This window comes from Anser anser (genome assembly GCF_964211835.1).
Source record: "Anser anser genome assembly, chromosome: 15".
Taxonomy (NCBI): Eukaryota; Metazoa; Chordata; class Aves; order Anseriformes; family Anatidae; genus Anser; species Anser anser.
This window is the reverse complement of record NC_139736.1, coordinates 8,864,407-8,883,485: the sequence shown is the minus strand read 5'-3', so window position 1 is coordinate 8,883,485 and position 19,079 is coordinate 8,864,407. Positions and strand designations below refer to the sequence as shown.

Here is a 19,079-nt window from a genome sequence, read left to right as displayed (position 1 = left end):
GTCTCTGGGAAGAGATGCAGGTCACTGCAGTGACGAGAAAGATCTTCCACAAGGTGCAGATTTCCAAAGCAGTTTTGATATGTTCTCATTAGAGTTGACATAGATCTTCTGTCATTCCACCTCCTCTGAATATAAAAGAAGGCAGCTCCTCTACCTCACCGTAGAACAGCTACAAGGCCAGCTACAGGCCCAATGTTATTTCAGCCCAGCAGATGCTGTATTAACAAGATGACGATGACTAATCAGAAATAGTATCAACTGCCAACAAGCAAAGGAACTACACACACACAAAAAAAAAGAAAGTGAGAAAAAATGTGGCAATAATCTGATAAATTCTGTTACCTGAGAACTAGGAACAAGGGCTTTCCACCAGTGACCGCCTTTCACAAGGTCTACATCACTCAAGGGCATTGACACTTTGCCAATAACACAATGGCGTGAGAATTTGTCAAAATCCACTACGGTTAAAAGCAGAGTTCTTCTCTGGGCTTCTAAAAATGGGATTTCAAATGTGTACCTCTCTTCAAACACTGGGTTCTGAGTTTTGCGCTTAACTCCGGTCTGCTTGGAGTTCTTCTGGTCTGGAAGCAGGCAGATCTTCACGTAGGGGTTGGAATGAGCCATATCTTGCCTTGAGCCGTCGTATGAAATCGGGGGAGGCAGGTCCTTAGCCTCAATGACTCGCACTATTAGGTAATTATGCAACAGGTCATACTGAGTGCTAAAGTGCAGCATGCCCAGCTGGTACTTCGATAAGATTTCCTCATCTGTCAAGGAGTCCATATCATCGCTGTTTGAGTCAAGAGAGTACAGTCTTGGTTCAAATTTTCTAAAATAGTCATCCGGGCTATAGGTTTTCCGCAGGATAGTTGGCTGAACTATTTCTTTCTTGGCTCCTATTATTCCAAACTCAATAGGTTTAATGTCAATTAATGGAGAACTTGGCCTCCTCGACTCTAAACCTAAATGAGAAAAATGCACAAAAATGATTATTAGAAACTCAGTTCATTACAGGCCCAAGTCACATTGTTGTTCTTTGAGTTCAGCTACTCTGTATCCGTGCAATGCCTCGCACAGCAAACATTGCTAAGTGGGACTTTTCACCATTACATTTGCGAACAACTAACAGTACCCTTAGTTATGCTGCAGCGCAACCTCAACTACAAATTTTTCACCTTGTCCATTTTTTCATCACACACACGTTTCAGCAAGAAAAACAGGACTGGCCCCTTCCACTGTGCTCCTGTAGAGCAGGATAAGATTTTAATCAATGTACCTTCAGCTCTACTTGATTCCCTGTCTAAGAGACGAAAGAGCAGGCAATACACTCTGATTTTTTTTTTTTTTCCACAAGAATTACATTAATGTTGGAAGGACGACCTTACTTGAAATCCGCCTGGTGAGGCTGTAAGTGGACCGTGATGCATCTGAAGATGACCGCCTTCTGTCAGGGGAAACATCCTGAAGAGTGGGAGGCAGTTCACTGATTGTATTATCAGAGTCTCCATCTTTGTCCTCATTTTGGCTGCTTATCCTGTTATAACAAGAGACCTTTAGGTGATTCAGCCCAGTAAAAGGACTATATACAGAATAAAAACGTATTCAGATATTCTGTGTCTAATCTTGTGTGCACATCCCTGGATGCCGCAGGGTATCTCCTTCACATCTATTTGGCAAGCAAAAGGCTGAGCAACTGACTACATGCCTATGTAAAGGGGAGATGCTTTATCTTTCTGCTTGCCTTTCAAACAAGAGCATATCAGCACCAGTGCGTGACACAGGCTACAGAGGCACGTGTGACTTGGACCTCAATCAGCAATACTGAATTCATCTTTGAGGAAAATAAAAAAGAAAAAATAAAGCCCTCATAACATGAGCTTATTGCTGTAAATCTACAGCTACCCTTTGGAAGCATGGCCATCACCAGGAAATAACTAGCATGGGAGCCACCATGCTCAGACACCTGAATCCCTCTCTGAGTAAAATATTACTTTGCAATACAACACCAAGGTTTCAAAACTCAATAAGTAGGATTAATTAACAGCTATCTATTGACTTTTTTTTAAATAACTGGTTCCATAAACCAGAGGTGACTCCCAAAAGACAGGAATTTTGCTGCCCAGGGGTCTTGGTGAGGGAGGAAAGGGACAGAGGGAAGTCAGCAGGATCTCACTAACAAAGTAAATGTTAGTGAGAGCTGTAGCATCCTTGAGAAGACTCAGTAGGAGACTTGGATCATAAAGAAGCCTGCATACAATTCCCATCTCAGCTTAGTTTTCATCTATAACAGCAGTTCAGTTAAAAATCTCAACTTCTCACAGCTGCTGTGGTTTGCGCCACGGGCCAGGGCCTCCCAGCTTTGGCTGGAAGAAGAGCAAGAGCCAGCAGTAACCCAGCTGCACCTTCTGAGGCGAGCCACTGCTAGAAATCTGCAGGTGGAAATGAAATCAAGCAATGGCATGAGACATGTAAACCATCATGCTAAACTAATCCATGAGACAGAGTACTCAGAAAAATAGCAGCAGATCACGAGGAAAGCATCAGCGTGAAATGAGCGAAGCAAGGGGAATACCGCTTGAGCCTTGCTCCTGATTCACTCATCCTATGTTCATGGCCAGGCTGGGTATAAATGAAGTATGTTGAATCATTCGCTCTAGCAATCAATGACTGAACTACAGCAATAAAAATGTTCTGGAAAAAAAAAGTTGGAAACTCATAGAAAAGGGCCCCTGAATATAAAATAGACTTAAACTAGAATTTCTTATCCAAATTCACAAAATTCCCAGCAGGATCTAGCGTACATGCAAATACTCACCAACCCAGACTCATACAACTCATCCACATCAAAAAATAAATCACATCAAATCAAATCTAGGAATCAAAACAAAACCCTATATTAAAAAGGGCATGCAGTATTTGCACAATCCTGCAGCCCATTAAAGGCAATCCACACCATGCAGTTTGACATACAATCAGCACTAGGAACACAAACAGCTTTTTCATGCCTAAATGCAGGTCTGCACAATCATATGTAGCATTTGGACATCTTTGTGTTTGAGAAGCAAATGCACAAAACGAGGAGAAGGCAGGGTGAAAAGGGAATCAGGAAGAGAGGCATTAAAGATGTTCTACAACGGGTAAACGTAATAGTGAGTTAATAACGTACAGATGACCTTTAGTAAGGAAATTGCTACTGAGCCACAATAATTTTTCCTCAAATAAACTTTGGCTCTGGTTAAAGCAGCTCTGTTTCTGTTTAATCAGAGCCTTTGGGAAGAGGAGTCGCGTTCTGATTTCAATTTAATCTCACAGAGTGTGCAGCATTTATCTTTGGGTTTTTAGGGAGAATACTCCATAACAGGCAGTGCCGACATACACCCTCCTTCCCAGCCCATTTTTGCAAGGACTGGGATGCAAGCACTCATTGTGAAACAAGCAGCAGCAGCTACCATGCATTCAGGTCAATACAATTAGCCTCAATTCAGTAAGACTTTATTTATTTATTTATTTATTAAGTTGCTACTGGAGGCTACTATAAAAAATTCAGGAAGTGAGAAAAATCAACAGCCTCCCAGGAGGAAAGGCTTCAGCTTGCAGCTTTAGAGTCCCCTCCTGAATTTCCAGGACATCAGGTGTCTCACAGCTGCCAAAGGGAAAACCTCTGGCAAAACACAAAGGACAGGCTATCAAGCACGGGCATTCAGGTGTTTGCTAAGTAGGCAAATGAAGACCATAAAATCAGTTCTTCCCTGGGGACCGAGTGGGGAGGTAGGGAAGGATCAAACTGCACTCTCCATGTATCAGCATCCTGGGTGCATGAAGAAGTGGCAACAATGAAAGATCTCAGCAGAAAACCTAGATCTGGTTTTAAAACACTTGCAGGCTGTGAGCAGCGAATACAATAAATTGATTTGCTCCCAAATTCAATGCATGTATAAATGCAGAATAGTGTTATCAAATCCATCTTCCACTTGAGAGGTTTCCATTGAATCTAAAAGCCTTCTTTTTTTTTAAAAAAAAAAAAGTGTGTGTGTATCAATTAGCATATACAGATGTCTGAGCACTTTAAAAACACACCCATTAAACATGTTATTCTGAGACCAGTTCCAAGCCGCTGCTCTGCTCACACATCTAACCCCAGACATTGTCTCCTACCCCCAAAAATGCATAAGGAGATTGGAAAGCGTAAGATTAACAAAATGAAAGTAAAAACCTTCAACTTGTGAGCTGCACGCCAGCCGAGGCTGCGCAGCATCATTTCCACCTTAAATCCACACGCACAAACAGTGCAGCCCTCCTACTGATCCACAAACAAAATACATCACTTCTGTCTCCTGCCTTTTACTCTCCTTTCCTCTTCATTTTCCAAACCCTTGCTTCCCTACAGTTCCTCCTCTCTCCTTTTCCTCTCAGTTGCATCTCTTCGGCTCCTTCCTCACCTCCTCACCCCAGTCATTTGGGGCTGCCTCACCGCTTTCCAGCAAGGTCAGCCCAGAAGCTTAAAGCATCGCCATCCTTCCTGGCACCCCCCTGGGTCCATCCCTGCTGAGGAGCAGGAGCCAGCAGCCTTCTTCAGCAAGCAGAGCCCTACAACAACATGTGTCAACAGCCACACTTAGAGATCATGAGATTTACAGTAGTACCAGAGGAGATGGTGATTCAGTCATCCTAAGGCATGACAGCATCCATGCCTCCACTCCAAGCACAATTACTTGGGTCCTGCCTGCCCTTCCCAAGCACTGGCTTTGGGAACTTGCCTTCTCTCAATGCTACAGCACAGCAGAGAGACCCTAATTGTACCAGGCTGCCTGAAGCTGGAAGGAAAGAGAGATGTGACACTGGAGACACAGCCCTGGGATGTGACCCAGGCTGGGGGGTCCTAGGTCCATCAGTAAGTGCAGCATGAAGCATGACGTGGTTGAAGAACCGGGCTTTTTTTCCTAAGTGTGCTGCCTTCTGCTTTTGGTCACTGCAAGAAACTAACCACCAAGGCTTTCAGATGGAGCAGGAATGGGAGAAAACAATACAGGATGGAGACAGCATTTTGTGAGTCCAAAGGTCACCGTGTTTTCAGCCTGTGGCAAAGTCCAGCTCATCCACAAAGTCACCACACACCTGAGTTTTAAGGCCACAAGAGGAGCAGAGCCTCCATGCTGACAGTGCCCTAGAGGCAGACAGAAGGAGCCGGCAGCCCAAACCCAGGGGGCCAGACACCCCCCACCTGCCCGTCGTGTCCCTTCTGCTCCCCAGCAGAGCGGAGCAGCTCTGAAGCACCCTCTCGCACCAAGCCTGGCTGCTTGTTCCCAGGTATGTAATTGTTTCTGCAGCAATCTTTCTACGTCCAATACTGCTACCTCATCGCTGTGTTCTCTTGTGCCCAAATGCTTTCCTATTTAGCATTGATTTTGCTTCCATTTCCCACTAATTGCAGGTGAATCCATTTCTGGGCATATATCAGACTCTTAAATATGCTGCTCCAAATTTAAAAACCACTCTAACACATCTCGAGCATTTCTATTTTTATTGCTTCAGTATTAATTACCATCCTATTCTACCATGATTCAAGAAGGTATAGAGACAAGACTGTGATTTAAACATGAAACAACTTATTTCGTGCAGCCACAGCACACAGACCTTCCAGACCTAACAGGGTGGATGAAATTAACTGAGTGCCTTAGCGCCCAGGCACAACATCTCAGCATCTTGTGGTGTGCTAATTGGGCAACTCCTGTGCCCCGGTTTCTGGACACAGTGAGGTTTAGCCATCTCCATCAAGTCATCTGCCCTCGCAGAAGACAGCCCAGCCCAGCAGACAGAGCCAGCATTAAAATACAGGAGACCTCTATTTTCTTCCTGGTTTCGCTAAAGCCTCCACAGCCACCTCTGTGATTCCCCAAGGAGAGGGAGTAAAATGGGGAAGACATCACTGCCTTTCTTTATATTAGGTATGCAAAAGCACCAGCCAAAGCACCAGGTAAAGCCCGGTGTTGTCACTCTCGTTCTTTACTGATTCAAGAGGAAATCTTGAAAATCACTAAGGTGACGTAAGAGATCAGGTCTTGCTAATTGAACCTGTCGATGGATTTCCCCTTAGAACTCATATGAGGTATTCCTTTCATCTTCCTAGGTTATAACCACCTTAATGCCAGAATAAGAAAATTTTCTGAAACAACCTCATCAGCATTTCAACTAAGCTAAAATGCTCCAAAGGGCTGGTCCATGTGCAGAGGAAGTAGGACTTTGGAAGAAAAGCATCTTTAGATGCCAACCCAACAATTAGCTTGCTATGCTAACTTACAAGCTAACTTCTGTTTTACCTAGCAGAAAGTGTTTTACAGATTCCCGTTATTATTTGAGCTAATGGGACTGCTGGTTTTTACCTTGCCATTGAGTAGCCTACATTTCCACCCTCAGCAGGAGACCCTTCCTTAGGATATGGCATCCTCTGAACTCTGAAAGTCCTCTCGCCATTTCATATCAACTTTCCCACTGCAGCTGAACAGCCCTACCCTTCGGTTAGAGCTGTGAGATTGTGCATCTAAACTTACAGCCAGGCTGGAGTCTGAGCAGGAAAAGGTCCCAGGATTTCAACTTCATCTTCATTTGTTTGACAACAGCTACAGTCGAAACACTTCTGACAACAATTTCTACAAGTCCACCGGCACAGCAAGAGATCCGAGATTCTAGCGAGCAGACCCTGAAGCCATTGGAAACCAAAGTACAAGATTACAACCCATCAATAGCTACTGAGAAATAACATTCAGCTGTATTTATGTTTGTGTTTCTGCAACAGCACGTATTTATTTATAAAGAACTATATTTATTCCCTCTATATCAACAGACAAGTGCTGTGCAGTTACTAATCCAACTTCAGGGATGCCATAACAAGGCAGGAAAATAAGCATTCACGGCAGGTACTTTCCCTCTGGTAGTGACGTATTATTACATAGGTTGGCAAAAGGGTGATTTGCAAAACACTATGGCGTAACAACGTGCTGGAGTGGAATCATGCTTATTCTACCACACACATCAACAAACTAATAGATCGGCAAATGTATAACAAAAGGAATTTAAACCAGAAGGTAAGTGAAAGCCCCAACTTAATTCTGCAAGAGTCTATTTAATTTGAAAAGCTTAACATAGCAACATGAATACATTCCATCCCTGTAGATATATCAGCATGTAATATTCATATGATCCATTCGCATACAGCATTACAGCCCAACAAATTCACTGCCAAAATGGATTAGCAAAAGCAAACTGTCCGCGTGCCTCCCCTCTGCTAGGACGATTAACTTAATGAAGAACCTACAATGATTTTTTTTTAAGTTACTTATCCTAAAAAAGTATTTCATTTGTGAGGTTTCCATGGCGGCACCAGTAGCATTTCCTGTAGCAGTGCTCCTCTGCTTTCACAAACCCATCACACGCCCCATCGGAGGGAGGACAGATGCTGCACCATGCCCACACCATCCCCGCAGCCTTCCTCCTGCTCCAAAGCTCTGCTTGCTTCAAGCAGAGCAGAAAGCCCAAACTGAGGCCATTTCCCACCCATCCCAGCTCCGATTCTGCAGTAAGAGGCCTTACTGAGCAGCACCAGGACACTGCCAATGAAGGGCATCGCTCTGTGGTCCTGGGGGACACACAGCTGCGAGGGCACAGCATGTCCCCATCCAGAGTGGAATCACTTTACAACTGCATGGGAACTTGGAAAGTTCATTAGAAGCTGAACAAATAAAGCGCGTGAGCATTTCTCCACAGATATCCCCCAAAAGTACTTGGTACAAGGGCGCTATCACACCGCACTAAGGGTGTGATTTCTCTTGGGAATGCAGGTCTGCAGAGAAGGCTCCACAGGAACATCTCTCAAGCTCCAGTAAAACAGTTTTTCCATAAACAATATCTGAGCCTTGCAAAAAAAATAAATTAAAAATTACCAGCCCAGAATGTGGTGCATTACTTATATCTAGGACATCAGTAAAGAGTCAGAAAATACGAGACAATCCCCTCAGGATGGAGCGAGGAGACAGAGCAGAGAGTGAATCATCAGATTAACTCACCTCATTTATTGGTTCCAACTGTCCTTTTAGACATCCATGATGAAGCAAAGGGGAACAAAATGAAAGAGACAAAAACAGGTTAGCAATGCTCAAATAACTTCAAATGTTCTGCCATGTTCATGCCCCAGACTGGGATGGGCTTTAATTTCTGGCAGGACGGTCAACGTTCGGCGGAGGCAAGGTCTCCAGGGCAGGCACCAGCTTCTACTGCTTCCAGCCCTGTCCCGCTAAGCTCCCTCTGCTTCCTGAGGAGCGAAACTCCCAAATCCATCCTGAAGCATGAAAATCCTGCTCATTGCTCCCTTGCTAAAGGGCTATCATGTGCGACCACTTTGCTTTTTCCTAATAACCTGTCTCTAATTGCAGCCAACAGTGAACCGCATCCAAACGCTCCAGTTACATGCCGCGGTGGAAAAGGCTTTCGTCCAGATCCTGCCCTTATCAACAGAGCTTCAAGGACAGCTCGTTAGAGGCAGCATTTCTAGGAGCACCTCTCCGTTGTGCACACATCACTCGAGGTAGCCGGGCTTCTTCAGCCTCACCCTCCGACTTGACTCGGAGGAGAGAAGACCCGAAGTCAAGTGCTCAAAGCCTGCGTCGCGCACTCCAGCTTGAACACTTGCACTGCAGCCACTTCCCCGAAGGCACAGAGAAAATCTACAGCAAAGGAAGAAATTATCGCGAGCCAGTGTTTTAATCACGAAGCCATCCTTGCAACGTTATACCCACCTTGCTTCAGTTATAAACAGAGATTTAGCAGCATTTCACGTGCCTGATGAAATGCTTTTCCTACCTTTCTCTCTTGCTAATGACTAAGAGTTTCTTAATTGTCCTGGCTGTCCTTCTGTAAAGGGGAAGCCCTAAAAAAAGAAAAAGAAGCAAAACCAAAACCCCTCTTCCCTACCCTTCCACGCGTACAAAACTATGCTCAGGGACAATATGGACAAGAGCCGGCTTATATGAAGAAGCCAGGATGCCTAAGTTGAGTTCAGATCCAAGATCACTTCCGCGGGCTGCCCTCCAGCACAAGCCTCCCTTCCAAACTTCTCCAAAACCAGCACTTGGCACGAAGGCTGCCACTTGTTTGCAACAAAAATTAGAGACTGAAAATGCAGCAATGCAATGTGACAAGAGCAATTAGATACCCGTGGACCAACTGGTTAAGGAAATCCTGAACGGTTTAAAGGGCTCATCAGTCCTTATTAATGCGAACTTGCAGCCAAGGTGCCGCAGCCAAAGCGGTGGTGGTTTAGCAAAGCTGCAACAAGAATATTTAAATTGCTGTAAAATGAACCTGCTGGATTCCTGCCACGCAATCAAACGCCGTAGCAAAAGAGGTGGCATTTCCGAGCGGCCCGTGGGGACTCAGGGCAGGCTGGTGTCACACAGCCATGCTGGCGGCCACCACCAGCCACCAGTTATGGGAGAACGCACGCGTGTGCCACCAAGCCACGGAGCACGAGTGCCACAGGCACCATAACAGTGACTGTGACCACCCCGAAATCTCTGCCAGGAAAGGGGAGGGCAGAAATAACAAGAGCTAGGCATTACAGCGCAAACGGACAAACAAGTCAGCGCTGCCATACAGGGTATAAGGGCAGGGACCCATGAAAGGAAAGCAAACAGGAGCAGCTGCGTGCATCCACCTGAGTAGCGCGGAGCAGGAGGTGGGCGCTGGGGAAGGGCAGAGGCTTGCAGAAGGATGTGACAGACGGCAGCACGGGGCCAGCACCCCCGGCAGCACCCACGGGAGGGAAATCTGCTCCAAGTCAGCACTCAGAGCAGGGTCGAGGCACACGGCAGTGTCCCCCAGTGATGCTGGGATGGGGTCTCCATCAGTGATGGCCATGTTGTGCCCCTCCTGCGACACCCAGCACAGCAGCGTGGGGACAACAGGGTGCCCCCAGCCCCACCACCCCAGCGCCACAGCCTGGGGACAAGGGGGTGACCACCGCCAGCACCAGCCCCGGGGGTGCCACTGGGGCGCTCCCCGAGACCCCTGCTCCACAGGGGGATGGCAGGAGGGGAACGGCCACGGATGGCAGGGGGCAGCGGGGGGCTCTAGCAGAGCTCCAGCACCCGGACGTCTCTTCCAGCTGGAAACGCTCTGCTCATCTTAAAATTGGGGGTGCAGCCTCCAGAGCTACAGAGACTGAAAAACAAGCGGCTGGAAACCGCAGGGCTGGAGGGACAAAATCGCTCCGGATTTTACAAAAACCGCCCCAATTCAGCCCAGCCTTATGGGGGGCTCGGGCTGGCCGCAGCCGGGGGCGCTCGTTTCCCCATCTCTTCCACAGCCTCTACCGGGCCATGCCCAGGCAGGGGGGGCTCCCAAAGGCACCGCCACCCCCCGGGCTGCCTGCGGGCTTCTGCAGCCCCCTTTGGCTCAAGGCACCCAGTCCTTGGGGGGGGCTCTCCCGCACCCGGAGCCAGCCCGCTCCTACCGACGGACAGAGCGGGGCTGTCTGCGATGTCCGGAGCACCTCGGAAAGCCGGGGTCTCGCTGCCAGCCCCCCGCCCTCCTTGCCCGGAGCCCCCAGAAGTTCCCCCAAAGTTGCGCGCACCAAGCGCGCAGCGCCCCAGCCCCGCAGACGGCGCCTACAGCGCACGGCCACCCCCCCCCCCCCTTGCCCCCTCCCAGACCCCCTCCAGGCCGGGTTCTGCCCCTCAGCACCTTCGCTCCGCACCCACCTGGATGTACGCCATCTTCCGCGGGGCTCCGCTGCGCCGCGCTGCGCCCCCCGGCACGGCACGGCACGGCACGGCACCGCCCCGGGCGGGGAGGGGGCGGCCACGAAGGCACCGCGGGGCCGGGGGGCGCCGTCAGGGCGGGGAGAGCCGCCACCGAGGCCCCCCCATCCCCGGCTCGTCGGGAAAACGCGAGGGGGCTTCGTGCTCCGGGGGTGGGGGGAGCCGGCGGGCGGCCACCCGGCACGGCTCGGCACGGCTCGGCGCTGCCCGCGGGTGCAACAGGTCCGCCGCAGCACGGGCAAACACTGACCTCCAGAGGGCCCGGCGTGGAAATTCAGGGCTGGGAAGCCCTCCTCGGACCCCGGGGGGACGCTCGGGAGAAGCCCAGGGATGTAAGTGTGGAGCTGGCGTGGCCGCGCTGGGTAAGGCGGTTGTTGCGCCTGTGCCTTCCCCCGAAGAGCTGACGGTAAGAGGAGATGCCCTAAACGCACCTGAGCTGTGACAGGGACGCGGTTGTTGCAGGAGGTTAAGTGCACGGAGTTATAGCACGTACGCTCGCGTCTCCCCGGGTGAGGAGGAGCTGGAGGAAGGTGCCCACGGTCCCTGCTGAGCATCGCTGCTTGGCTTCGTGCCCGCCTGCTGAGGGGTCAGTCCCCGGGCTGAGGTGGGGGCATGGGGTGCAGCCCAGCGATGGGACCTCTCGGGCAAACCCCACCGAGTGGGTGGCTGGGCCTGGGTAGCATTTAAAGGGAGCTCAGTTAGGCAAGTGGCCCATTTTGAGGTCAGTCTCCCCAAAACGAAATCTCAGGAAAGGTGGAGATTTGGGGCTGTTCCTCTTGAGCACCGCCTTGGCAGCACACAAATTACAGCTTCCCTACATGCCGCCCTAAACGAAGGCTCCTGCCCACAGCCTCAGAGGAAATTCTTTGGCTGGCACCTCCCCAGCCCGCGGGTTTCTGCAAAACCCTGCACAAAGCCAATGCTTGTGCTGTTGGAGTAGAGTTCCCATGTCCATGTGCCGCTCCTTGGGGAGATGTAGGACTGCCCACCAGGCAGGGGCTCGTAGCCATCCTGCTGCCAGCACACAAAGACATACCTTCAATGGGAAACGGCCTCCCAGATGGAGATTTTCTGACAGATCCTGGCCCCAAGCTTTGGAGAGGACCAGAACTACGGGTGCCTTGCATGAGAAATTGCAATGCAATTTCCTGCTTTCCTTCCTTGAGCAAAGGTGTGCGTTGAGAGGAGAAGAAAATCCCTCTTGTGCCCAACATGTTCACCGTGGGATGCGGAAAGGGCCTGGTTTGTGCAGCACTGATGAAAGGCGAAGGGGACTTTGGTGGCCAGCCTCGAGCATGCCACTCTGAGCAAAGCACAGATGCAGCGAGGCCAGAGGTTTGCAGCCCAGCCTGGCCAAGCATTTGGGAGCCACGTCCCTGCTGCCCAATGCTCCGATGAATTGCAGTTCGGAACGCTGACCAGCCTAAAAACACGAGTTGCTACTGCTCCTTGTGGCAGCGAGCTGGTCTGGGGGACTTGGAAGGCTCTCACCCCACTGATCTCATTTAACGGACCGTTTAAGCTCTCACTGAATTCAATGAAAAACTCCCATTGACTTCCGTGGGAAGGGTGGGAAGGGCCTTACTCCCAGTTAAAAACATAAATTCTCTTTTTCCCCAGGGAGAGCAGCTACTGCTCTAGAAGAACTACCACAGTGGAGATAAGCAAGACAAAAACTGTAATACTTTGTTTCAGGCAGTTTTGAGCGTATGATTAAACCGTGGTACAAGCTGTTTGTCAATTTGCGCTCTTGGATTCTTTGTCATTCCACAGCCTCTTTCCAAGTGCCAGTGTTTAAAATGTCAGTCTTTACTTTGAATATCACTGCTCTTCTCATCTTGACTCACCACCGCCTTAATGCAGCTTGCAATAAGTGAACACATGGATTTTTTTTCATGTTACAATGTAGTAGAGAGAGGTTTAAACTTTCAAGACAGATTTTTTTTTGACTCTTTAAAGCCATAATGCTGTGAGTCACAAAAACTATGACACGCTTCACTGTACAAACACACACACGTTTGTACTTACTCCTTTGACAACGTAAAGGAGAGAGGAAGACCCGATGCCGTGGCCATCCTCCCTCACAAACCGGAGCTCGCTGTGGTGTACCTGGTATGTCCACAGGATCAGTGCTCTTCTTCGTCCTGAGGCAATGGGCCCTTTGGCTCACATGTAAAAGCATGAACCCAAAAAGGAGAGCAAAAGAATGAAGTTTACATGAGGTTTCACTAATGCTATTGATTGTTATGGGGAATGAATTCACGTGCTTTAGTAGCAGACTGGAGTACAAAGCTTCAAGATAGATGTGCCTCCACTGCACGCTCATACATATACATGCATTTAGGTGCCTTTTACGCTGTTGCATGAAGGCTTTTAGATTACATTCTCTCAGCAAATATATTCAATAGGCAAACACTGCTCTAACCCAAAGAATCTGATGGATTCAGAACAGCAGACAGGTGGTTATTGTAAAATCTAATTTCAAATCTGCATATGGCTGATGCTCTGATTAAGCTCTGCCTCTACAGCATTCAGAATAAACAGACCCATTTGACATGATGACAACATAACCTTTGGATGTCCTTTGCTGTGCACACTCTGTGTCTGATAAGACACATTCCATGCTTCCCACATGCAGTGGCTGCAATGCAGATGGTGAGGCTTACAAATGCAAGATTTCAACACAGAAAACAATGTAATTAACACCGTGTTCACAAACTATTTTTTTAATGATAGATTTCTCTTCTTACTTGTATTAATACACAATGGGAATAGCATCAGCTACATCCAGAGGATGCACTTGAATCACTACAACCAGCCAAGCAAGTAGCAAAATCTACCTCCAGCATAGGAAATGAGTTCAGCAGCTTCTCAGGCAAACCAAAATCAGGACTAGCAGCATTCAGAGAGCCATGTCTGCATGTGTCCTGCCAGCACTAGTCAAAGACTTTCAGCTACTTCATGCCTCTAAGTTAACAGAGAAGAGCATCACTTGGAAAAAGCAGAGAAAGGAAGGAAAGGAAAGAAGTCTGAGGGCTACTTCTAAGGATTTTCATTTGAATCCTCCTAAAGCAATTGGCACCGCTTTCTGCTGCAACAGGGAAAGTGAGGAGAAAAGTGGCGGTGCAAGATAAGATGAGATGTCTTACTCTGCTGTTCATATGCCAGGTCCTTATCGTCATTGCTTGAGCCTGCTGGAATAGCCAGCTACCACTCTGCCTAAAAATAAGACCCTTATCTCCAGAAGTTTTTATAAATGGCAAGCCATGGTAGCTGGTGCTTCCCCGCTGCTGTTGGCAGCCCACAGTCTAGATGCTCCTTTGATTGCAGGATTAGCTTTGTTCCCCCACAGCATCATCCCTCTAAAGGCATCTGAGATTCACTCTTCCAGAGCCTCCTTTAGCAGCACGTTTGTCTCCTTGTTGGTTTCATGGAAGCGCAGCTTCCCTCTGTGGTTTTTGAGGCCTTTTTTCTGCCTTGGTGTTTGTACCCTGATCAGGCAAGTCCATGAGATTTCATTCCAAAAGCTCTGGACCACCAGCTGCAGGACTGTCCTCTGCGACCTGCACCCAGCAGAGACAGAGAGCACGGCTCGTGGCACGGCAGGGATTGATGCAGACATCAAGCAGTGAAGTGGCACACAGCAGGGAAAAAAAGCGGGCAAGTACCTCTACTGGGGAGTGCAAGCCAGGCTCTGAAAAGCAGATCTGCTCCAGCTGCCAAAGTAGAAAGCAGCAAGCTCTGCTCACCTACCTCTGCCCCCAGCTGTGTCCCAGCAGAGACTGGACCTGCCTGCCCCGTTAAAGTCCACTGACTGCGAGACTAAACTTTTATTTGTATTTCATCACACTCCCCTCCTCCTTTTGTGCGATGTTCCTAAGCTCTTAGCCCCTTCTGGCTTGGCACTACCTGCCCCAGGATCTTTCTCCTGTCACATCTCTTGCAGCTTGTGCTCTTCCTGGCCTGCTGCTGTGCCCTCAAAGCACTCCTCTGCCTTCCCCCACTAACAGCCTCTGCTGATTCTGCATCTTCTGCGGCACAGCTGGGTTATTAACCAGCCACCTGGCAGCTCCCTAATTGGCAATACCGGTAAAAGCACATTTTTCTCTTTTCTTAAGTCTCCAGACAAAGTGGGTAAATTTGATCTAAAATCCTCAAATCTTCCTTGCCTCACATAATTTACAATGTCCTAGCTCATGCCACAGAAGTTACAGCTACTGTCTTGCACTCACATTTTCTAGTGTGTCTTTAACATACATTCTGGCAGGGAACCGAATGACGCAGCATAATCTCCTCAAGCTATTTCTATAGTAAACACTGATAAAAAAAACACAGCCAAAGGGCACGCAGCCTCTGAGGAAGCAGGCACCACGTATTATTTTATGAAGCCCTCGGATACAATCTCTGGCTCAAAAGAAACCCGTCACCACTGGGTTAAGTTGCGTTCGGTCACAACGTGCTGACCGCAGCCTGGTCCCCTCAGAGCGCGGCCCTCGGTGGCTTTTGGCTCCTGCAGTAGTCACTAGGCCCGAACCAAGTGTGCCAGCCAGCAGTGCTGAAGGGAAACATAACTGCTAAGTCACAAGTGTAAATATGAATTTAAGGCCACTTTCTTTCACCCACCTGATTGCGCAGTAAGGACAGGCCCGTCACGGCCTGGCCGGCCTGCTGCCTCGGTGCAGCCACGGCAGTGCAAGCGTCCCATTGAGAAGGCAAAGCGCTGCCAGGCTCTTCTGCTTGGAACTCGCTCCCTGCGTTTAGGCCAAAAACGCTTGGATACGGAGTATGAAAAAAGCCCGGGGTATTTTCAGACTTCCGAGGAGAGAATGCTGTATTTAAAGGAAGTTCAGTTTTACAGTTGCTTTTATAATCCATTTTGTTTACGATTGGTTTATTCAAGCTGTATAGCTGCTGAGTTAGCTGCTAGATTTCTTTTCCAAGCTCCCATTTCTAACTGTTTGCAGACACAGGACAGAGCTATTTTTGTAATATAAATCATTAGAGAGAGAATATCTCACAGTCCCCACTGAAGCAAATTCCTAAGGAAGTGAGATCTATTTTTATAGAAAAATTCTACTTAGTGTTTGTTTTAATACAATGACTGAGAAGCAAGCACCACTGGCCTTTCTGAAGCAGAGGAGCAGTGTCCCCGCTTGCTGGCAGCACAAGGGACATGGTGCCAGCCCAAGGGAGCTGCAGAGCTGGGCTCCCAGCCCCAGGGGACACAGCACAGTGCCGGTGAGCGGGGCTGAGCAAAGAGCTGAACCGAGGCCCCAGAGTTGTACACCTTTAGAGAGAAAGATACTCGAGTCTTAAAAGCGTGAGAGTATCTTCTACAACAGCCAGGATGTGTAATTTTATAGAGTAAGGCAAACTCGGTCTCTCATGCACTCAAGGTCATCTCTCTGGGACTCAAAGATAAAATTGTAAGATGAATGCTGAGAGTTTGGGCTGCACTAAAAACTCACAGAGGACTTATTCTAGAAGAACAGTTTCATCCTCTGCAAGTTCTTTCATATAACTGTGCTGTGACTCTTCCTATTTGATTCACACTAATAAGTCGCATCTTAAAATATTTCTTTCCTAATCACATGAACACTAAAAACCGTAACAAACCTAAAAGAGGAGGGGGAGGAATTGGCATCTACAGCTTTCCCCTTTCCAACAGTGGCCTAGAGATGCAAGTTAGCACAGAAACAGATGTGGTCAAATGCAGTTTCTTCAACTAAATCAGCAGAGCTTTTTAACTGAGCCCCGGGGCTGTACAGCTGTAAAATGTAGCAAAAATTATCCAGTAACATTTAAATACGGCTGCTAAGAGAAAAGCTTTTAAGTTATGAAGCAAATGACCAAAACAGAAGAAAAGAGATTGCTTAAGGGCTTAGGAAAAAAACAAAATCAACAGCAATGAAACCAGCTTCTGAGCCGCGAAGGAAGAGCTACAGAGATGAGTTTAGGATCATTTAGTTGCAAATACCAAATCATCATTTGCAAAAACATGCCTGTGTCTTCTTCACAATTCAACAGGTTCAAAAGGGCAGGACTGTTTTTATTGCAAAAGGCTCCTTTTACAATCATCCTGTCACACCAGCAGAGACTGTTACATCTGGTTTTCCCATCTCATTAAGCAGATGTGCAAATACAGTATCACACAGTAGACCTTAACTTCGTGGGTTAAAGAGGTAATTTGTATTCTAAAGCACTGCAATGCTGTGGCTAAGAAATACATGGAATTACTGAATATTTCTGGCTTGGAGGGACCTTGGTTTCATCCATCTTTTTCTGTTGTTCAATTCTTTCTCCTTATACCCCCTTCCGAGGAGTTTCCCTGCAGTGTTTTTGCTAGAACATAGCTCAGCTGATGAGGGAAGCTTCAATCCAGCTACAAGGAACCAGCAGAAACAAACCAAGCCCCTTCTGAACTAAAATTTCCTTCTCACAAGGAATCTCTTCTCTGGACATAAATGGAAACCAAAATCACCATGCAGAGGAACGCACTGTGCTCACTGCAGTCCAGATTCAGACGCATACTTTGAAAGGAAACCTGTCTTCATCACAGACTGAGCCAACATCATATGCAACAGTCTGCTAAAACCCAGGTCATAAAATCTGTCCTTGCTGCTGGGTGTCTGGCTGCAGACACCTGTTTTAAGGATTAGACAGTAGCACTTTTGATCTTGGTTTTGGCCCTGCATTACATAGGCAGCAGCACACCATGTTCCTCCTCCCATTTGGGACCCCGCAGCTCACAGCTGATGAAGGGATGCTGCTGGGAAAGATGTCTGATGCTGAGGGACTGTCCTGGCTCCTTCCAGGTGTGGGCTGAGCCCCATCTACCATCCCATCCTGCCGTGCCAGTATTTCAAACACTATCACCTGCCATCAAGGGTGACTGACTACATGCCCCACTGCCCTCAGAAGGGCACTTTACGGGAGCCACGTATCATAGTAGCCCTAGGGCACAACGCTTGCTCGTCTCCCTCCCTGCAGCATCTCTTCTACAGTGTTGAACAGGGGACCTAAGTAGCAGAACAAATCAATTTCCAAGAAGGGAAAAAAAAAAAATAATCCTATCTCATCCTGACCTCCTCCCCTGCTGGAAGAAACGGAGCGGCTGTAGGCAGAGCGCAGTCACCATCTTGTCTCTGTTCCTCCGGGATGCCATTAAAAGGTTATGAAAATACTGTGCGGGAGGGAGAAGGGAGTTATTTTCTGCTCCCTTCTCTGCAAGGGCCTGCCTCCTCCACAAGTCCTGACCCATCACAGAGGGGAAAAACTGCTGAAAACCAGCTCCAGTCACTCTCGAGGAGCAAAGGCATGACAGGGCAGCCAGGACAGCAGATCACTTGTGCTACTGTGTTCAATCAGAGCACTGTGCTACCCACCCAAAATTAATTTTCTGTGCCACTCGCATGCTTCCAGCACAACATTGCACTGTCTGTGTGTGTGCTGTCACCCACTTGTTTATGAGGGGACCAGGGAGCAGAACAGGAGAATGTCAAGGGCAGCTGTGTTTGCCAACCACTGAGAGCAAGAATTTTTATCCAAATAAAATACCAGTGCACTTGTAGGTACTATGCACAAGTAGCCGCTCCAGTGATGGTCTAACAAACAGATACTCAAACTGTTGGGCTCCTAGAGCCCATAGATATGGAAGTCTTGTTATAAGGGTTATTATCGACCAAAAAGGTGAACTTTGCCACTGAAGCGGCTGTTCCTCAGGCAGCAGGTGGCAGAGCTGGGGGAACAATGCTTTCACCAGGTGACATTTCAGATGGCGGGGAGCAGAGCTCAGACCACAGTCTTCTACAAAAGTGACAAACCTTGACAGCTCTGGCTGAAAAAGTTCGTGCAAATCACAGGCAGCTCTCAGAAGTGCTGCCACTTTTCCTGGAGAGGGCAGACTCTTCTGGTGACAGTCGGGTTAGTTGCAGCTTGCTCCAAAGTGATGCACCTGCCTCCTCCTTGCAGCAAAGCTGCCTTCCCCTTTATCCCACCATCTCCCCTCTAGCTTATCTACATGGATATTTCTGTTGTCACTCTAAGTTGGATACTAATTTCATCCCACAGCATCTCATTATAATTAGCTCTTAATTGCCACTAAACAAAGAGATCGTTTTGGAAGTCTATAACAATCTTCCTTGAAGAATTATTTGAGCATTGAAAGCTAATTATGTGCCCCATATGCCCCTGTAAACATTGTGGATAATGAGAACTATTTCAAGAGGAAAATTTAAAGTGCTGTTACTCACACAAGCTCTGGAGGCC

The 19,079-nt window shown here is 48.1% G+C and overlaps 1 protein-coding gene and 1 long non-coding RNA gene across 8 annotated transcripts in view; one reads left to right on the top strand and one right to left on the bottom strand.

Annotated features, from left to right (window-relative positions):
• The window catches only part of SYT17 (synaptotagmin 17), a 49,077-nt gene that overhangs the window by 25,821 nt on the left and 4,177 nt on the right, over positions 1-19,079 (bottom strand). The window contains exons 2-6 of one of the 7 annotated variants that reach the window (XM_083800471.1): positions 15,435-15,640; positions 8,061-8,078; positions 6,549-6,697; positions 1,386-1,534; positions 343-962 (exon numbers count right to left, since the gene is read on the bottom strand). In XM_083800471.1, coding sequence (XP_083656597.1) covers positions 343-962; positions 1,386-1,534; positions 6,549-6,697; positions 8,061-8,078; positions 15,435-15,640 — 1,142 coding nt within the window. Of the gene's footprint in view, positions 1-342; positions 963-1,385; positions 1,535-6,548; positions 6,698-8,060; positions 8,718-10,751; positions 10,897-11,242; positions 12,438-15,434; positions 16,624-19,079 lie in introns of those variants that run through there. The other 6 variants (XM_083800470.1, XM_083800472.1, XM_083800473.1 and 3 more) reach the window with 6 other exon arrangements.
• Positions 11,096-12,549, top strand: LOC310882157. Its single transcript, XR_014572829.1, has 2 exons — positions 11,096-11,217; positions 12,432-12,549. It is a non-coding gene; the product is annotated as an uncharacterized lncRNA (long non-coding RNA).